The sequence below is a fragment of the Rattus norvegicus genome, chromosome 17 (assembly GCF_021556685.1).
Source record: "Rattus norvegicus strain SHRSP/BbbUtx chromosome 17, alternate assembly SHRSP_T2T, whole genome shotgun sequence".
Lineage (NCBI taxonomy): Eukaryota > Metazoa > Chordata > Mammalia > Rodentia > Muridae > Rattus > Rattus norvegicus.
This window is the reverse complement of record NC_141550.1, coordinates 88,302,182-88,320,485: the sequence shown is the minus strand read 5'-3', so window position 1 is coordinate 88,320,485 and position 18,304 is coordinate 88,302,182. Positions and strand designations below refer to the sequence as shown.

Genomic DNA, 18,304 nt, shown 5'->3' with positions numbered 1-18,304 from the left:
CCGCTGGGCGGTCCACACAGGCTGTGGCCACTTCTACAACTGAGGATGGTGTTCTGAACATTTAAGGTCTCAAAACTCCAGCTAAATCTCCCCGGGAAGGATCCCTTAGCTCCCCGTTGAGCCATAGGGAATAAGGATTCGTTAGAAACTTGACCCTGAGTTGGACGTGGTCCAGGTCCCTTCCCTCCTTCATTTGTCTCTCACTGTGTGCGGTCCTGACCTTGATCAATACTGTTGAATCGTCTGTTCTCACAGTCTGTCCTCTCTGTAGGAGAATGCCGGCCTGCTGAGAGAGTTTAGTACCGTGCTTTAACCGAAGCCCAAAGCTCTTGCGGTTTCATAGCTCATAGCGACTTTAGTGTTCCCAGCAAACCCACTGCCCCCTAAGAATCAACTGACAGCTCTCTTGTACCTGGGTTATATTTTCTGGCTAAGCGTGGACTTTTGCCTTAGGTCAGCAAAATAATAGTAAGCCACCCACTCACCATGAAAACCCAAACCAGAGAAAAGCAACAAGGGAAAACATTCAGTAAATCCCTGTCCTTGGCCGTATGTATAAAAACATTACATTTTACTCCATAGATCCCACATATATTACAGAAGCTTAAATAATCACTCCAAGCAGTTAACTTAGCCAGTTTTTAGTGTACGGCCATAATCCAGTCTTACTTGAGTTTTCAGGTTTTCACACAGGGTGTATTAGTGAGGGATTTCTACTGGGGTGAGCTCTGCTGGAGATCCCAGGTTTTCTAGACAAGGGAGGCAGAGTTGAGGTTGACTAAGCAGCTTATTGATGTGGAGTCGCCAAGGCTGACGGTGAGAGACTGTGTCACTCACCATGGCTGCATCTGTCCAGTGTGTGCTCTGTGCCACCGTGTGCCCTGGACTTGCACTCACCAACAGGTCCAGTCTCGTAAAGGGTTGCATCGTAAACCCATGAGTAACACGTGACTAATAAAAACTGAAAACCGAGGAAGCCTATGGCATGGTTTATATTACCTGAGGTGAAAGAGCCTATGCCTTTAAAACCTTAGGAAGAAAAAAGGAGGGAACTGGGAGATAACAAACTTCCCGGGTTCTCAAGGGCAAGCTTGCGTGTTGCCTTCCTGCCAGTCCACACATTACAGAGCTATGATTATTTTCCCATTACTCAGCTGAAGAATCGGTTTGGGGCTGAACCAAGCAGCTGGGCCAAGTCACAGCCAGTTGGGTAACTCCTAATGTGACATCTCTTAGAAAAGAAGATGGCGCTGCTTAGGATTTCAGGGCAACAGCTTTGCCTAAAGAAGCCATTCCCGAAAACCTGGCAAGCATGTCACCGTAACTACACGTGGCAAACACTGCTCTTACCCGTCAACATGCGTGGCCTGTGGGACTCTCACAACGACCCTCTACTCACTACTCCTACTCAGAGATGAGAAACCGAGTCACAGAAAAGAGTCACGCGCCCAAAGACAAGGATGCACGACTAATAATTAGAGGAGCTGAGGTAAACCGCAGCAGCCAACCCCGGTCCTGTCGTATCGAGAAACACGTGTTTTACTCTCTATCTCCTGGATGCAGGTGGAGGTGCAGAGTCAGACGAGGGTCAGGCCTCACGCAGCAGGAAAGTGAGAGGGAACCTATCATATGCCTTTGTCCCGATGCTGGATGCAGAGACAGGAGAGCTAGGTGGTGGGGGAGGGGTTCCCTCTGCTTATGCCTTCAGGTGTACTTATGCATTTGTACCTATCACAATAATGCAGATGCCTCATCTTGAATCCAGCCTTTCCTTACCTGCACTGACTAGACCTAAGTACTGTTGGAGGGGAAGCATTTGAGAGAGGGGCGTTGCCCACCACATTAGACTCCCCGCCCACAGCTGCCCTCCTAAGGGCCTGCCTTTGCCTCTTGATCCTTTCAGTAAGCCCTTAAGTCAGTTAACTAATCTGGTTGCCCTCTTCTGAACTTGATCCAACCCAAATACATCCCCAGTGCCTGTGAAATTCACAAGCAAGCTTAGTAAGGCAGTGCAGGGTATCCAGAGTTTTATAAGGTGCAGGATTAGACTTTGCCCTGTCACATGAGGGAATTCTGCTGGGGTGAGCTTGAAATGGCTTGAAATGGCATTCATCTTCATTAACGTGACTTGTGTTCCAAACACACCCCCCAGTGTGTACTTTACTGCTTCATGTGTGGTGTGTCATCTCAGTCCTCAGTCGCTTGAATACACACACACACACACACACACACACACACACACACGCGCGCACAGATATCTCTCCCCGGTAATTTCTTACATAGAGAAATGAGTTATAGAATCAAAGTGGAGATATGATCCCAGACCCTGCAACCCCAAAGCAAAACTACACAAAAGCACCCACTGTCTCCCAGGACTCTCACTCCTGGCTTCCAGGGGAGGTCTGCCTGCTCCTTGGGGGCCCTCATCTTTGATGTCAGATTTACATGGGTATCTCCCCTTGCTGTTCTCAGAAGGGAGCTTGCTAAAACTTCAGGGCTTGTGCTTCATTCACCTCAAAACTCCGTTTAGGAAGCCAGGACGATGCCTCCGTGGTTAAAACGCCATGCAAGCCTAAGAAGCTGAGTTCAAATCCCTGGCACCCATGTAAAAGCCAGGCATGGGGTGTGCTTCTGTGATCCCTGGGGTCGCAAGGGTCTCCAGAGCCTTTGTGCATGTGCGCACGCACACACACAAACACACACACACACACACACACACACACACACACACACACACACACACACACTGTGTGTGTGGCTCTAAGTCCAATACAAGTGATTTTACTATTAATATCAACATGCTCCTTCCGAGGGAAGATGTTCATGCTTTCTGTTCTCCACTACATTATTTTAATGGGCATCTTACTTTCTGAAACTGTTTTGAGAGGCCCGCACTGTGCTCTTGGGTGTGTTCTGCTTACGGGTGCCTCCCTTTCTCATAACCCTAATGCTTGAGCCTGTATTAAAATATCTTTATAAAGGTTATTTGTAAAGATACTTATCTTTGTAATACTCTCCTTCCGTAAGAGTGGACCCTGACTCTGTAAGCAGATATGGAAACACGGCTCACTCTGAGGTATCACAGGGATATCTTCCCAGACAAGATGGCCAACTCCTTCACAGTAGGGAGTTCACGACTCAGAGAAGCATCTCTGTGTGTGACAGCCGTTCAGGAACTGCCTATTGAACCCTTGGATTTCTGAGACCTGCCAACCCTTCTTTATAAAGGGAATTATGATGGTGACAATTTCAGTCACAAAAGGGCCAAAATGTCCTCTTCTCAACGTGAAGCAAAATAGCGAAGCTAATAATTTGGAAATGAGTGATACACATAAGCATATGAATGTATATTATCTATATATCTGTACATACACATACATATACTCTTTATAAAATGAGAGATGTGTACCATTCAGGCATTTGAAGGGAAACTCAGTAGATAAATCCCTGTGAATTTTCTTTAGCTGCAAACAGTGCAAGGAGCCAGGAAGGAGGGTATATTGGTTCCATAGTTTGTTTGTTTGTTTGTTTTTTACCTTAGCAGAAAAAAGAACCATTAGGGGCTCAGCATAAGGCCAAGAAGGGCAGCGCATTACATTAGATTCCTTGCAGCTGAGAGAAATAAGCTATGGTTGGCAGAAAGGAATTGGGGTGGAGGGAGTGGTATGGCCTTTGAACTTTCCCAGAGTGCAGATTGCACGAAGTACAAACCACACAATCTTGAAACCAGATGGTAGCACAGGCTAACACCGTTTCTTCTGCTGTAGCCCTCACTTTTTGAGTTTCTCCAGCCCTCTTTCGTTGGCATACCGAAGGGCGGTCACCTGGCTGCTTCTCCTCACAGTTCATGTGAAGGGTGAAATTTCCCATCCGAGCCCACTGTGCGTTACAGTATTAATTGTTTGGAGTTACCCAACAGCAACATGGCTTTGAGGAACAACTGCCAAACGTCTGGTTGGAAGCTCTCCCCTGCTGATGATGGGACTTTGTAAGACAGGATAACATGCTATGTGTGACCAAAGTTCAGTTTAGGCTGCCCAAGGAGGTCAGAGGGTAGGCAGTGTGGGAGTATACAATGGAGGGTTCGTCATGAAGTCCTCCAGGAACACGAGTTCGATACTTGGAAAATTTCTTGTAAGACAGTGAACCAAAGAACTACCCCTGTTTCATTCCTCTGAAAGCCTCGAGGTGTCAGAGAGAGGGAGCACGTCTCACCCCGATTCCTCGTCGGGATGCTTCCAGTGGCCGGGGCTCACTGGTTCACCCTGGTGCTATTAAGCCACCTTACAGTTCATTGCCCCTGCCTACGTGGGCAAAACCAACAACAGCGTCCAGGTTGGAGAGAGAGAGAGAGAGCACAGGGCTGTTTCGGCTTTATCAAACTCCTTCTCCTCGTTTGTTCTAGGCCAAAGAGCTTCCAACTTTAAAGGACAATGACTTCATCAATGAGGGCCAAAAGATTTATATCGATGACAGCAACAAAAAGATATTCCTGGAAAAACTGAAAAAGGATGTCGAGGTAAGAAAAACCAACCAGGTGGATCCGCCATGTCCTACCGTGAGCTTCCTGGGTCACCGTCCACTCCTTTAGCTTTTAGGGACTTTTAAGCCATCTTTTCAAGTCCGTAATGAAGATTAGAATGTATATATTCGGGCTGGAGAGATGGCTCAGCGGTTAAGAGCACTGACTGCTCTTCCAGAGGTCCTGAGTTCAAATCCCAGCAACCACATGGTGTCTCATAACCATCTGTAATGAGATCTGATGCCCTCTTCTGGTGTGTCTGAAGACAGCTACAGTGTACTTATAAGTAAATCTTAAAAAAAAAAAAAGAATGTATATATTCTCCATTACCCCTGGCCCACATATAAACAGATAGACCTCATGTTACAGGATCTGGTTTTAAGATGCAGTATGCCCAGTGAGGATGACAAGACCAGCGAGCCCTGCTGTCTTCCACAGCATGTCCCCGTTCTCGGATGCCCCGCCTTGGGAGGGAAGAGGCCCCGCCCACAGCAGCTAGCGTGGAGAGGCAGGAGTGTTGAGTTCTCCTCAGCACCAGAGCATGTGAAACAAACACGGGCGACAGAACAGGGCATCCTTCCCTCTGACTCACACCCCTGTGTAGGTGTACACAGCCTCACCTTGGTTCACGGTAACCACAGCTGTGCTGACACCAGGAGGTGGAGAGCCAGCCTTGTGACGTCAAGCGGTCAGCATGGGAGCGGTCTGGGTTCATGGTCCTCGGTGAGGGTAGCAAACAGGACCCAGAGTTCTGGTGAACGTACAGCCTATCGTATCGTTTTGTTTAGCATCCCTGTTGGGCTTTCTGACTTCAGTCTTCTAGAAGTAAACGAGGGGTGAAGTTATCTTCTTGTAATTTGTCGAGTTACAAGACGGTACAGTGAGAATTTTAATTTAGGCAATTACTCACTGGGTTTCTCTTGGCTGTTACTTTTAAGTGCCTGCTCTTCCTTTGAAATACTGTTCCCTTGTACTGTTATCTGCCTCTTAGAGAAAGGCTTTGTGCAAAAATTTCCTTTCTCATGTCATTACATTCAAAACAATTAGGAATGGCTGGAGCCAAAAGATGATGCCATGGTTTGATTCCTCCTGAAGGCAGGAGCAGTGACTACATCTGTCTCATAACCTAAGGGCTCTCTTCATTACACGGCACAGGCTGACCAGGTTTATTCCTAATTATCTTTAGGTCTTTTTAATTTTTTTTATTCCATGTACGTCTGTGTGAGGGCGTCAGATCCTTTGGAACTGGAGTTACACACAGGTGTGAGCCACCATGTGGTTGCTGGGAATTGAACCCAGGTCCCCTGGAAGAGCAGTCAGTGCTCTTAACTGCCGAGCCATCTCTCCAGCCCTATCTTTAGGTTTTTAATTTTTTTTCTATCATTTTAGCCTCCATGGTATGTATGTATGTATGTATGTATGTATGTATGTATATATGTACAGATTAATTATTTATGAAAGGTATGAGTGAATAGTTTGGTTTTGTTTCTTTGTTTAGGTACGGTGTTTGCTTTTCTCATGTGATATTTTTCTCTTATCTTTTAATAATAAGCAGTTCATTTTGTTTGGCCGCCGGTACTTATTATAAAAACGCATGTTAGTTAAATATTTCCTCTTTACTTGAGAATCAACTTGATCTACCTGGTAATTCAGAACTGTAGCATATAGGAAACACTCTCTTGGATTTTCACTTACTAATCAATAAATTTTTGATCTTGAGAATAATATTGTTTCAGCAATTATGGTAAATAACCCTTTAGGGTGACCCATGGCCTGTCCCCCCCCCGCCAAAATCATGTTGGTTTTTTTAATTTATTTTTTCCTTTCCGTTGACTGCCCATCACTGAGATAGCATGCAGGAAAAAACGTAACCCAGAAGCTCGGAACTGGAGTTGGGTTCTGTGAGGACGCTCAGCGGTCACGTTGCCTCTGGTAACCGATTGACGAATTCAATAGCTAATCCTGTGTGTGGTTCTCTCACACGCATAGCTGCTGTGTGGAAACTGAGGCAGAGCATAAAGTGTTCGTTCATTCAGAGCGCTTCTCAGTGTCTTCACCTTTGAAACCCGTGCAGAAGTGTCATTAAATTTTTAAGCAGGTGTTCACCGAGAGGCAGCTCGACATCTGATGATGAGGCCAGCATTTATCTAGCTTTCCTCTTCACGAGTCCCGTGCTTTCTGATTCCGATCACCTGCCCGACTGCTCCCATACCTTCATGCATGTGTGTTTGTGTGCTCATGTGTGCCTGCGTGCCTGGGTATGTGTGTGTTCCTTTCTTTCCATACACTCTGAGGTTAAGACAGATGGCGGTGCACTCCTTTAACAGTAGCACCCAGAACACAGAGGCAGGGGGATCGCTATTCAAAGCCAATCTGGTCTACATGGTGAGTTCTAGCCAAGTCTGCACAGTAAAACCTTGTCTCAAAACAGGAGGAAATAATGAAGAGGAAGAAAAGAAGGTCTGAGTTTATTATAACTCAGTAAATAGTCTGTGTTTTTCTGTGAAACAAGAAATAGTTATCATTTGAAAATCTGTTCTAATTGGTTTTTTTTCTCCCTGCAGTAGAAGTTTTTGTCTGTATGCCAGACTCCTGAAGTTCACATAGCTTTCATATATACATCCAGTACATTTATATAAACCCTTTTCTGCATAAAAGAAAAAAAAGGCTCTTAGAATGAAACTCCCTTTCCTTTTCTTCTTGCTTCTTATCAACTCTGATTAACAGTAAGGAAAGCCAGAGGGCACTGAGGGCACATACCTCACACAGTTCTAATCTGTGCAGTCCCTAGAGTGTCCCCACTGATCCCCTCAGCTTTATGTGTTATGGACCCACAACCGCGCCTGTGAATAAAGGCTTCGGGATGCAGGAGGCAGGGTGGCCAGCATCTGTGGAGCGTGTCATCCTTCCCATGAAGTTACTGTCTTTTTTCAGCCTTAAAATAACTTCTGTTCTGGAACTGTTAATAATCCCTCTTTGCCTGACAGGAAAGTTGAGTCCAGGGACAGCAACTGAATCAGACCAGGAGTTAACGACTCAGAGTCCACACTCCCAAGTACACTGACATCAAATGTGAACTGAAAATCCGAGCACACAGCCAGGATTTTTTTGTTCCACAGAGACTCTCCAGGAGGATGATTACAGTTTTTATTTTAATATATTTTTTTATAATTTTTTTTTTGAGAATCTTACAAGGAACGCAGTTTCTAACAGCCTGGTCAATTGTTGATTGGAGTGTTAATTCTCATCTCATAGAGTTGGGAAGTGGGGTTTGAGGAGGTAAGGAGGCTCATTTCAACCTGCTAACCAGTTTATAACCTGCTCCTTCACTGTGTGGCCACCACCCATAGAAGAGTTGGTTCCAGTACTCATAAAGATCACAGGAAGGTCCTGGCTCCAGGAGTTAACACAGGCTAAGGATGTGGCTTTATGATGGACATGCTTTGACATGTACAAGGCTATGGGTACCTGGCACCAAAAGAAAGAAAATTAAACTACAGGAATCAGGGATAATTCCTTATTCTAAGGAATCAGATAGACTGGATCTTGTGAGAGGAGAAAGGGAAAAAACCAGAGTCCTGGCAGTGTAAGGACAAGCAGGAGGTCTGAGAAGTTCTGAGTCTACACACTTGGAAATATTGCATATTTTTAAGATAAATGCATGAGTTAAGTCAGTTATGGTTGTACGCACCTCTAATCCCTACACTCAAGAGGTAGAGACAGGTATGAGCTCCAATTTTGAGACCCACCTGGTCTGCATTGCTGAGCTCTAGCCCAACCAAGGCTATGTAGTGAGAACCCACCACAAGTAGAAAAGTAAATAAACAAGTTTAAAGAGTGTGGGGCCGGCAGATAATGTCTCTCCTTTCCCACAGTCGCTGGCACCAGCCCCCACCCCTGAGCCTGGTCCCCAGCCTGTCTTCTCTTTCTCCTTGGGCTCACACTGTGGGACTCTCTTTTCCCCCACAGAGTTCTGGTCTTCCTTGAAATGTTTGGAATGAGCACAGCTAATTCCACCCCGACACCAAAATGCTTTGCAATAAAGTTAGTGGGAGACGAGTCAGGGGCCTCTCCCACATGCTTGTCCTCTAGACTTAACACCCATCCTACCGTGCCACGGGCATGCCTGTTGTGTGTGGAAGTGCCCTTCTTCTAGGCTACCAGATGTTCTCCGTCATAGTGCCAGGGTGGTGGCAAGTTCTCAAGGAGTTGCGGCCATTCACCTTTTGCAGACCGGGATTCTGCAGGGCCAGCCAGCCAGCCAGTCAGCCAGTCAATGGGCTGCTCGGTCTGCTCTCTGTTAAGCTATCCACACTTCAGTGGGTCAATAAGAGCATTGCATGCCCTGTGTCTGTGTAGATCCAATTAATTAAAATGAACGAGAGAAGAAAGCAAGAACTTGACAGATGGGAGGGGACAAACCCACAGCTGGCCTTGACTTGTAGCCATGACTGGAAGGGGAAAGGGGGCAGTGCCCCTGGGCCTCATGGGAAACGGAGTACCTTAGCATCATTGTTGTTAGCCAGAAGTTGAACGGGTACAGAGGGAATGTGTTACTTACCACCGTACTGACACCATTCACTCACCGGTTGACAGGGATAGAAGAGCTTTTGCTTATCGGTGACCAACAGCGTGATAATTATGTGCTAGGGGTATGCTGGGTTTCCAGTGCTTTCCAGGAGGCTTTCTTGAGCTTCGCTGGAAGCTACCTGGTGACTCCCTGGTTTTTCCCATTACCCAGTTGTTTTCTTTGTTGGAGAAAAGCACACACACAAACTCCCAAGGCTCTTCTGACAGCACCTTACACCCTTAAAATTACCTCAGCGGTTACATAATAAATGCCAGTCTCAGGAAACAGCTTCGCATTGTCAGTGGGGTGGTATAATCCTAGCAGTGAGCCAGCCAGAAGTGAGGAAACTGTCTAAGAATGGGAACCACATAAAGGAGGCACAGGGGGTCCCCTTAGCCCTTGGACCCTTCCCCAGTGTTTCATCCTTCTGATCCTAAATTCTTTAATTCTTAGCGTTGTTAAGGTGTTAACCAACCTGTCTCCTCCCCCTCCAGTTCCTTGCACAACTAAAACTCATGGACTACAGCCTCCTGGTGGGGATTCATGATGTGGAGCGAGCAGAGCAAGAGGAGGTTGAGTGTGAGGAGAACGAGGGGGAAGAAGAAGGAGAGAGTGACGGTGCCCACCCCATCGGGACGCCACCTGACAGTCCTGGAAACACACTCAACAGCTCACCACCCTTGGCTCCTGGCGAGTTCGACCCAAACATTGATGTTTATGCAATTAAATGCCATGAAAGTAAGCTTAGTGTCATTGACTCGTTCTGCACGTAGAGTGGTTTGATTTTCGCACTGGGATCTATCAGTAAGGCCGGCCCTGGTTCCGAGGGCGCTGTTTGCAGGGCTCCCACTGAGTCTAATGCACTGATAATCAGACGGCGATGTGCGTTTAAAGGAAATAGTCATTTCAGGTGTTGGAGGGCGGAAGGAAACTAGAAAGCGTCTTTAATATATTGCGCATATGCATTTGTAGATAATGTATTATGACAGATAAGCCCAGTGTATTCCCACAGGTGTGTCCAGCTTAGACCCCAGGAGAGCATTGAAGGGAGCATCCCAACACGTTTATAGATCACGGTGTTATACCTCAGTGTCAAAAGGTTAAACGCCCTAAGCGTGTTAACATTGAACTCGTTTTTTCATGCCAGGTTCAGTGATACCAAGTCTGCCTGAGCAATTTAACAAGAGCCTGCCTCAAAATGAAAGATGCCTTATGCTGTAGCCCACTGGTGGAACACTTGTCTGACATGAGGGGGGACTGGGGGTTGAGCCCCAGGACAGAGGCCTGACAGTGTCTCACAGATCTGTTCCGGGTGAGGCAAGTGTGTGCAGTCCACTGTGCCCCTTGATCGGGTGGCCTTCTCGTGGAGCTGACATTACCACTCAGGCTGCCTTTTCAGGGGTGCAGAGGCCAGGCCCCAGTGCACACAGTGAGAATCACTGCCTCTTCTGCTGTCTCCATGATGAGATCTGTGGCCCTCCTCACAGGGCCTCCCTCACGTCAGTTCTCAGGATCCTGGTGTTTGGTTGGTTTAGCTTAAAAGTCATGACTGTAGCTACATGTCCATGGCAAAAATATTTTACTAATATGGTAAAACAAACAAAAAAAACCCTTCCCTTCTCACTTAAATAATCAAACAGGTCATTTCTGCCCCATCATGTCAGCCAACAGGTTTTGGGTTGTATTTTTTATATTTTTAATTTTAGCCACCAAAATCCTTCCTTAAACATAAGAAAACCAGTTATAATTGAGTGTACATTTCTTAACTATTTGTAATTGAAACAAAGTATTTTTTGAAACTATGTAGAAAGTAGATAATGGAGACCTAAAACCCTTTATTCAGTTCTGATATTCTATCCGGGGAGAAAATGCAGTGCCCGGGTAGAAAGGGATTAGTTAATAAGCATAATTAATTCTACTTGCTTTACAAAAAATTCTAAAGAGAGCATTTTTCTTTACATAAAAACAGTTTACTATGGTGAACGAAATGCAGACTAGGAAACAAAGTTACTGTCCCGGCTTCTTGCTGCTTTTGTTTCGGTACAGGGGGCCAACCGGAATGCGGTTTCTGCATCCCACCCCCTCCTAACCGCTTGGCTTGTCCTCTGAGTGTTGTCCCCTGTCCCACAGCCTCTGCTTTCCTCCCGTTCCAGACGCACCTAGGAAAGAAGTGTACTTCATGGCGATTATTGACATTCTCACTCATTACGATGCAAAAAAGAAAGCTGCCCACGCTGCGAAAACTGTAAAACACGGCGTAAGTACGGGCTCCCTCACCCAGCGCCTCGCCCCACCGCCGTCCCGCATGGACACTTCTTCACCTTTCTGGCTCACTATTCTCAGTCCGCTGGCGACTGTTCCTGGGAGTGGGGTGTCAACCCAACCCTGTAGCACCAGAGTTCATGGCTCTGGGCATCTGTAGGTTCCTCCATGTTTGAAAAACACCCCAAAGATGAGCTGACTAACAGTTCTGTTTTTATGTGGAGTGTTCCACCCTGAAGCCGGGTGCTCCACAGTGTGCAGGACGTATCTCTTCTCTCAATACTCTTTTCCTATTGCAGACATTTGAGATAAGCTGTTTCCATGCCTCCCCTCCTCACTTCGCTTGCTCCAGATCTTCACTGGTTCAGGATTATCGGCAAATCCCCACGAAAAGCCTGTGAGGGAGAGCCCATTGCCTCTCCACTCTTTTTAGAAATGTACTCCAGCGTGCTTTCACACAGAAACTTTTTCCTCCATAGGGCAGCGTGAGGCCGTGTGTGTGAGAGCATGTAACAGAATATGAAGATAATACCCTGCATACTCCTCTACCCTTCCCCAGTGTGGTTTTTCTCCAGTGGGAGAAACTGAGGCTGACGGCCCCAGTAACTTCCAGAAGTTTGACGTAGTAGTACATGGCTGAGGCAGGTGGATTGAGGGTTTGAGGGTACCCGGGGCTACACAGGGAGACAGTGTTTTATTCAGGAGAAAAGAGGGGCACATTGGAGGGTTTGGGGCAGAAAGGTAATATCTCAAATGTGGCAAGTTGGGACCGGGTGTGTGTGTGTGTTTTTAGATTTCTTTCTATTTAATGTATAAGGGTGTTTTACCTGCATGTACATCTGTGTATACCACATGCATGCATGGTATCCAAGGACACCAGAAGAGGGTGTTGGGTCCCGTGGAGCTATGTGTCTATAACTGTAGCTGTAGACACTTGTAAGCTGCCGTGTGGGTGCAGGGACTAAAAGCTGAGCCCTGGAAGAGCAACCAGTGCGCCCGACTGCTGTGCCAGGAGACTCTTAGTTTGTGGGGTGCCGTGGAACTGGGCCTCATATTTACTCACAGATTCCGAGGAGTTTAGATTTACTTGGCCAAATAGCAGAGGTACCTATGAGTAGGGATTTAAGAACAAACAGAGCCCGCTGGGCTGGAGAGAGGGCTCAGCGGTTGAGAGCACTGACTGTTCTTTCAGAGGTCCTGATTTCAATTCCCAGAAACTACCTGGTGGCTCACAACCATCTGTAATGGGATCCGGTGCCCTCTTCTGGTGTGTCTGAAGACAGCTATAGCGTACTCATCAGATATAAAATAAATGAATAAAATCTTTAAAAAAAGAAAAAGAACAGAGGCCACCTAGCTCCGTTCTTAGCGTCAGAGTTGGGGCATGACTTTAGTGGCAAGGTGCTTGCCAAGCGTGTTCAAGGCCTCAGATTCAAACCTCCCGAGCCCCCCCCCCACCCCCCGGCTCCCCAAATGACTAGCTCAGTGTTCAGCTGCTTTTGGAAATCGCTGTAGACAGTGAGTGGTGATTTGGGGCAATCCTGAGCGTTCTGCCAATTTCCTTTTCCTTCACCGCCCCCTAGGCTGGAGCCGAGATCTCGACCGTGAACCCAGAGCAGTATTCAAAGCGCTTTTTGGACTTTATCGGACACATCTTGACGTAACCTCCTGCATAGTCCCGGATGGGCACGAGCTCGGGAAGGCTGGTGGCGGCTTCGGTGTAGGAATAAAAAAAAGGAAAATGGAACTCCACGAAGCACTCACCTTGCAGGAAGCAAACCCTTGTTTACATCTTCAAGCCGGGATGACTGAAGTTGGGGGCTCCTCGCTTTAACAGCTACCCGATATTTCCCAGCGCCGCCGCTACTTCTGACTCTCTGTGTGTGCGCTCGCTCGCACTCGTGTGTGTGCACACACACGGGCGCACTCTCTCTTGTGCACATTTTAAAGTAATTAATTAATTAATAATTAATTAAAACCAATCAGCTTGAATCAGAGCTTGTAACAGCCAGACCCCTCTGATTCCGGCTGTGGCAGCATGGATGGATGAAGAGACAAGCTGGGGGAGGGGACCAGAAATGCACCTCATCGCAGCACCACCAGAGAAGCTGTCGATCAGTTTGTTTTCTGACTTGAAAGATAGGAGATTGTTCATCATGGTGGTGGTGGTGGTGGTGATGATGGTGGTGATGATGATGATTAAAAGAAAGAAAAATTTATATCAAATGTTACACTCCTGGCCCACAGAAAGACCTCTCCTGAATAGTGGTTGTCTAAGCCCACACACAGCCCTAGGTAAAGGAATGCTAGCATCTCCCTGTGTACTGGTTCAGGTTTCTCTCCGAACAGTGTCACTATCCCCCCGTTGTCCCAGGCTGAGCCCTTCATCTTCCAAGAGTCTGATGCCAAGAACCCGTCTACAGTTTCACCTCCAGGAAAACCCGCTTGCTTCTCTTTTCTCACCTGGAGCCTGGCGTTGTTAACACCCTCATGTCCGGCTGCGGGAATTCACTCTGCAAAACAGATGTAGAACGTCCCTGAAGGGTGCATAGTTTGGGGCAATTGCAGCTGCACCTCCCACCACAGGAAGATGAGCAAGAAGTTAAAACCCCCCTGTGACCCAAGGCAATTAATCCCAATTATACAAGGTTTCTGTTTAACCTTGGTTTAGGAATTGAATTTGCTATGAATTATCCCTTTAACTGAAACCCTCAGTTTTACTGTTTACATGGTTAGAGAAACAGGGATCTTTTTGAATCTAAAAATTTAATACACAGCACGTGATTTTTGAAGTTTACATGTAAAGCCATTTTGCAGTGTAGGGAGCATAATGTTTGTTGTGTTTTGAGATATGCGTCTTGCAGTTGTGTTTCTGAGTGAGTGTTCTGTTCAAAGTACTTAGTAGACAGTCTATCACATAAAACAGAAGGATTCTCTTCCTCAAGATGTGTATTTATCTGCCTTATGGTTTTTTTTTTCCTATAAAAAGATTAAACCCAAAATCTGGTTATTGTAAGTTCATTGCCCTAAACTGTGCTGATGGTGTGTAACTGAGACTTAGAGAAAAAGAAAAAAAGGAAACCTTCCGGCATCAATTGTGTATCTACCAACATCCCTGCATTCCTAAAAGGCCTCAAGTTACAGTCCTAGATTTGCTCAGAGCACATTACCAACATACGGGCTGTGCTGCAGCCGTGCCTTTAAAAGCCCCGCCTAAAGTACAAGATGGTTTCCGCAGGCAGTTTTAGAAAGGAAAAAAAATCCACCCTTCAATAATTACAAGTCAACAAGTCCCCTGCCAGGCTGCCTTCCCTGTCACTTTACTTTTGGCCTCTCCAGATACAGCTGTGCCCCCCGTGTGTGGGCTGCCCTCACAGCCTCTGGAAGGCAGCATCAACACCATCTGACTCCTGTGTACTGACCCACCACAGGTTCCTTAGCTGATGATGTTAACTCCACTGTAACATAGCTGTGCAAATCTGCATTTGATGCATTTAAAATAATCAATGCTGTGTGATTCGGTTTCTGGGCACTGTTACACGGCGTTGTGGTGTCCCGATCCGTTTGAGTGTTCCAGAAGCTTCTACTGTTAACCTTTGATCCCCAAACTTATAAACCCAAAGGAAAATGAAGGTACACATTCATGATTTGAGTAACCATTTCCTCTGTGGCCAATCTGTATGCTTTTAGAAGTTTAAAAAAAAATGCTTTGGTCTTTGTCTGTAACCATCTCTGTCATCCAAGTAAGCCGTTTGGACAAGAGTGAGAACAGTGCTAACAGTGCGCTCTCGAGGCGTGAGCCGGGCTTTACGAATAAAGCACTTTGATGACTCTCTTAGTTCCGCTTCTCTGTGCTGGAGACCAACTGTGACAGGACTCAGGGATCCCCAGCCACTCTGTGGAAAGATGAAAGGGCACCGCAGCTGTAACCTCCCTAGGGCCTGACCTTCAATCTACAGTGATGCACAAGACGCAGAAATGATAATTGGACTTCTTACACAACAATGATCCGAGGGCTGGAGATAGCTCGCCGGGTAAAGCACTTGGTGCACAAGCCTTAGGCTCCAAGTTAAGATCGCCAGCACCCACATCAATACCCAGTGGACATAGCAACCCACCACTAAGTCCAGACTCCAAAGGTGGGAGAGAGGAAGCCTTCTGACAAGCTAGACTAGCTATATTGGCAAGCTCTGGGTTCAGTAAGAGACCCAGACCCAGATAGAGCTATAGAGGAAGACTCTTGATATCAAACCTCAGGTCTACACACATGTGCACGCACACGTGCACATGCACGCACACACACACACTCACACACACACCTCCGAATGTACACAGACATAAAAGACGAGATCCTCAGTAGCCCCGCCATGGCTAGCACTGTGCTTTTATGGAAAATAACTTGTTACCATCTCAGTATTCATAGTTTTAACCATGTAGCATGTTTGAGACTGGTCTGCTGTTCACACAGAACACTTTCTCTTCCTTCATCCTTGATGGTCTTGTGTGTGTGACTGGTGAGCTTTGGGCCTTTGAACCTCTAGTTCCAATTTTTCCAGAAGTTCAAGAATCGATCCTACGGTTCTCCGCTTCTCCCACTTTGAGGTGTGTTTGTCTAAGAAGCTAAGTGCCGTGCTCCTGCTGGTCAGCAGCTTAGTTCAGCTTTGTGGATGATCTGAAGGTGTGGCCGTGCCTGGCTTTTTACATAAGCACTAGAGGTTCAAACTCAGGCCCCCAAGCCTGCACTGTAGACACTTGTCCATCTCCCCAAAAGCTACTTATTTTCTTAAGTAACCGTTTACCCAGCTGCAGTTATGTAGTGGGGAGGTCATTTTATTTGAATCATAAAGTTTTTCCCACAGGGAGAAGCTCTGCTGTATCTTTTGAGTTCCTATACTCAAGTCATCTGCTCCCATTGTGTCTTGAGTTTCCCACTCAGACCTATGTGTTGAGTCCTCGGTCCCCAGCCTGTGACGCTATTGAAAGGAGGTAGAAACTAGAGGGTGCGGATTTGTCTGAGAAATCCAAACAAAAGCCTCATTGAAATCGCATCTCACCCCAGACAGGATGGCTGTCAGCAGGAACACAAGACGTGCTCCTGTCTGCAAGCATAACAGAGTATGATTAATAATGTTTGTGATTGGTGCTTGTCTATGGGATGGGTCTCAAGCCATTGGTAGGCCATTCCCTTGACTGCTGCTCCCTTCCCTGAACCTGCATTACTTGTAGACAGGATAAATTTGGGGTTGAAAGTTCTGTGGGTGGGTTGGTGTCTCTATTGCTCCACTGGGGTTCCTGTCTAGATAAAGGAGGTGGCCTCTTCAGGTTCCATTGCAAACAGGAGCAAGTCGTCCTCTGAGAGGCTCTACCCAGCAGCAGATTCTGATGCAGACACCCACAGCCAAACAGTGGATGGAGCTTGGGGACTCTTATTGAAGATTAGGAGGAAGGGGATAGGAACTCCACAGGAAGACCAACTGAGTCAGCTAACCTAGACCCGTGGGGCTCTCAGAGTCTGAACCACCAAACCAAGAACATACACAGGGTAGACCTAGGCCTCCCAACTCATATGTAGCAAATGTGCAGCTTGGTCTTCATGTGGGTCGTGAACAACTGGAGCAGGGGCTGTCCCAAAAGCTGTTGCCTGTCTGTGGGATACGTTCTTCTAGCTGGGTTGCCTTGTCTAGCTCAATGGGAGAAGAAGCACCTAGCCTCACAGAGACTTGAAGTGTGGGGCACGGGGTGGGGCTGAGGAGTTGTGGGGAAGGGGAGATCGGAACTACCAATGGCCCAGGTATATACTACTCCAGGGTATATACTCAAAGGACGCTGGGTCAGGATATCTGAACTTTCGTTGCTGTTGCTGCTGCTGTTGTGTATGTGTATATGTACAGTGTGTGTGTGCTCAGGCATGTATACATATGTATATATATGTAAGCACACATACATGTGTAGAGACTCAAAGTTGACTTTTTCCATCAATCTTTAATTCATTGATTGAGGGTCTCTCCCTGAACCTGGAACTCGCCAATTCTGCCTAGCCTAGCCAGACAGCTTGCCTTAGGGATCCCCGATTTCAGGTTCCTGAGTTCTGGGCTTACCGGCAGCTGCCACACCTGCCCAGCTTCTACGTGGGTTCTGGGGACCCAGACTCCAACCTTCATACTTTCACATGTACTTTATCCTCGACCCATCTCCCCAGCCCCACCCATGTACACTGTGTCACTATTCACAGTAGCCAAGATAACCATGATAGCCTAAGGCCCAGCAATTAGCTAATGGTTTAAGAAAAAAAAATGTGCTGTGCATGCACAATGGAGTTCTATTCCCCAGTAATAAAAGTGGAGTTGTGTCAGTTACAGAGAATGCCAAGAACTGTAGACTACGTTGAGTGAATCAAGTCATTCTCAGAACATCTTCTCATACAAAGCCAGCCTTTAAGAGAATATTATTCTATCACTGAAATAGAAGAGGGACCGTTTGGGAAGAGGAAGGAGACCAATGGGAAGGATGAGAATACTAGGATGATTGGAGGGTGAATATGACCGAAATATGTTACCCGTGAAAATGTCATAATGTTCTTGTTACTTTGTAAAGTAAAGAAGTGCTAATAAAAAAGAGAGGGGAGGGGTCGACAAGATGGCCCAGTGGGTCAAGGCACTTGCAGCCAAGCCTGCTGACCTGGTTTAGTCTCTGGAATCCACATGTGGAATGAGAAAGCTGACCTCCCTCCACAGGTTGTTATCTGATGAGACAGACCATGATGTGCACACCTACACACATACATGTGCAAGCCCCAAATGTAATACACACACACACACACACACACACACACACACACACACACACACACAATGATGAGGCCTGGTAAATGGAAGTTAGGCTGCACAGGGATGCCCTTGAAAAGGGCGTGTACCTCAGCCTGCTGGTCTCTGAGCTTCCCAGCCTTCAGG

The 18,304-nt window shown here is 46.7% G+C and overlaps 1 protein-coding gene across 5 annotated transcripts in view; it reads left to right on the top strand.

The window, feature by feature from the left end:
• Positions 1–15,192, top strand: part of Pip4k2a (phosphatidylinositol-5-phosphate 4-kinase type 2 alpha) — a 164,777-nt gene extending 149,585 nt beyond the window's left edge. For all 5 annotated transcript variants that reach the window (XM_087589697.1, XM_087589698.1, NM_053926.2 and 2 more), the window contains 4 exon segments: positions 4,406–4,519; positions 9,587–9,830; positions 11,246–11,349; positions 12,938–15,192. In XM_087589697.1, coding sequence (XP_087445823.1) covers positions 4,406–4,519; positions 9,587–9,830; positions 11,246–11,349; positions 12,938–13,018 — 543 coding nt within the window. In that variant the 3' untranslated portion in view covers positions 13,019–15,192.
• The last annotated feature ends 3,112 nt before the right edge of the window (positions 15,193–18,304 follow it).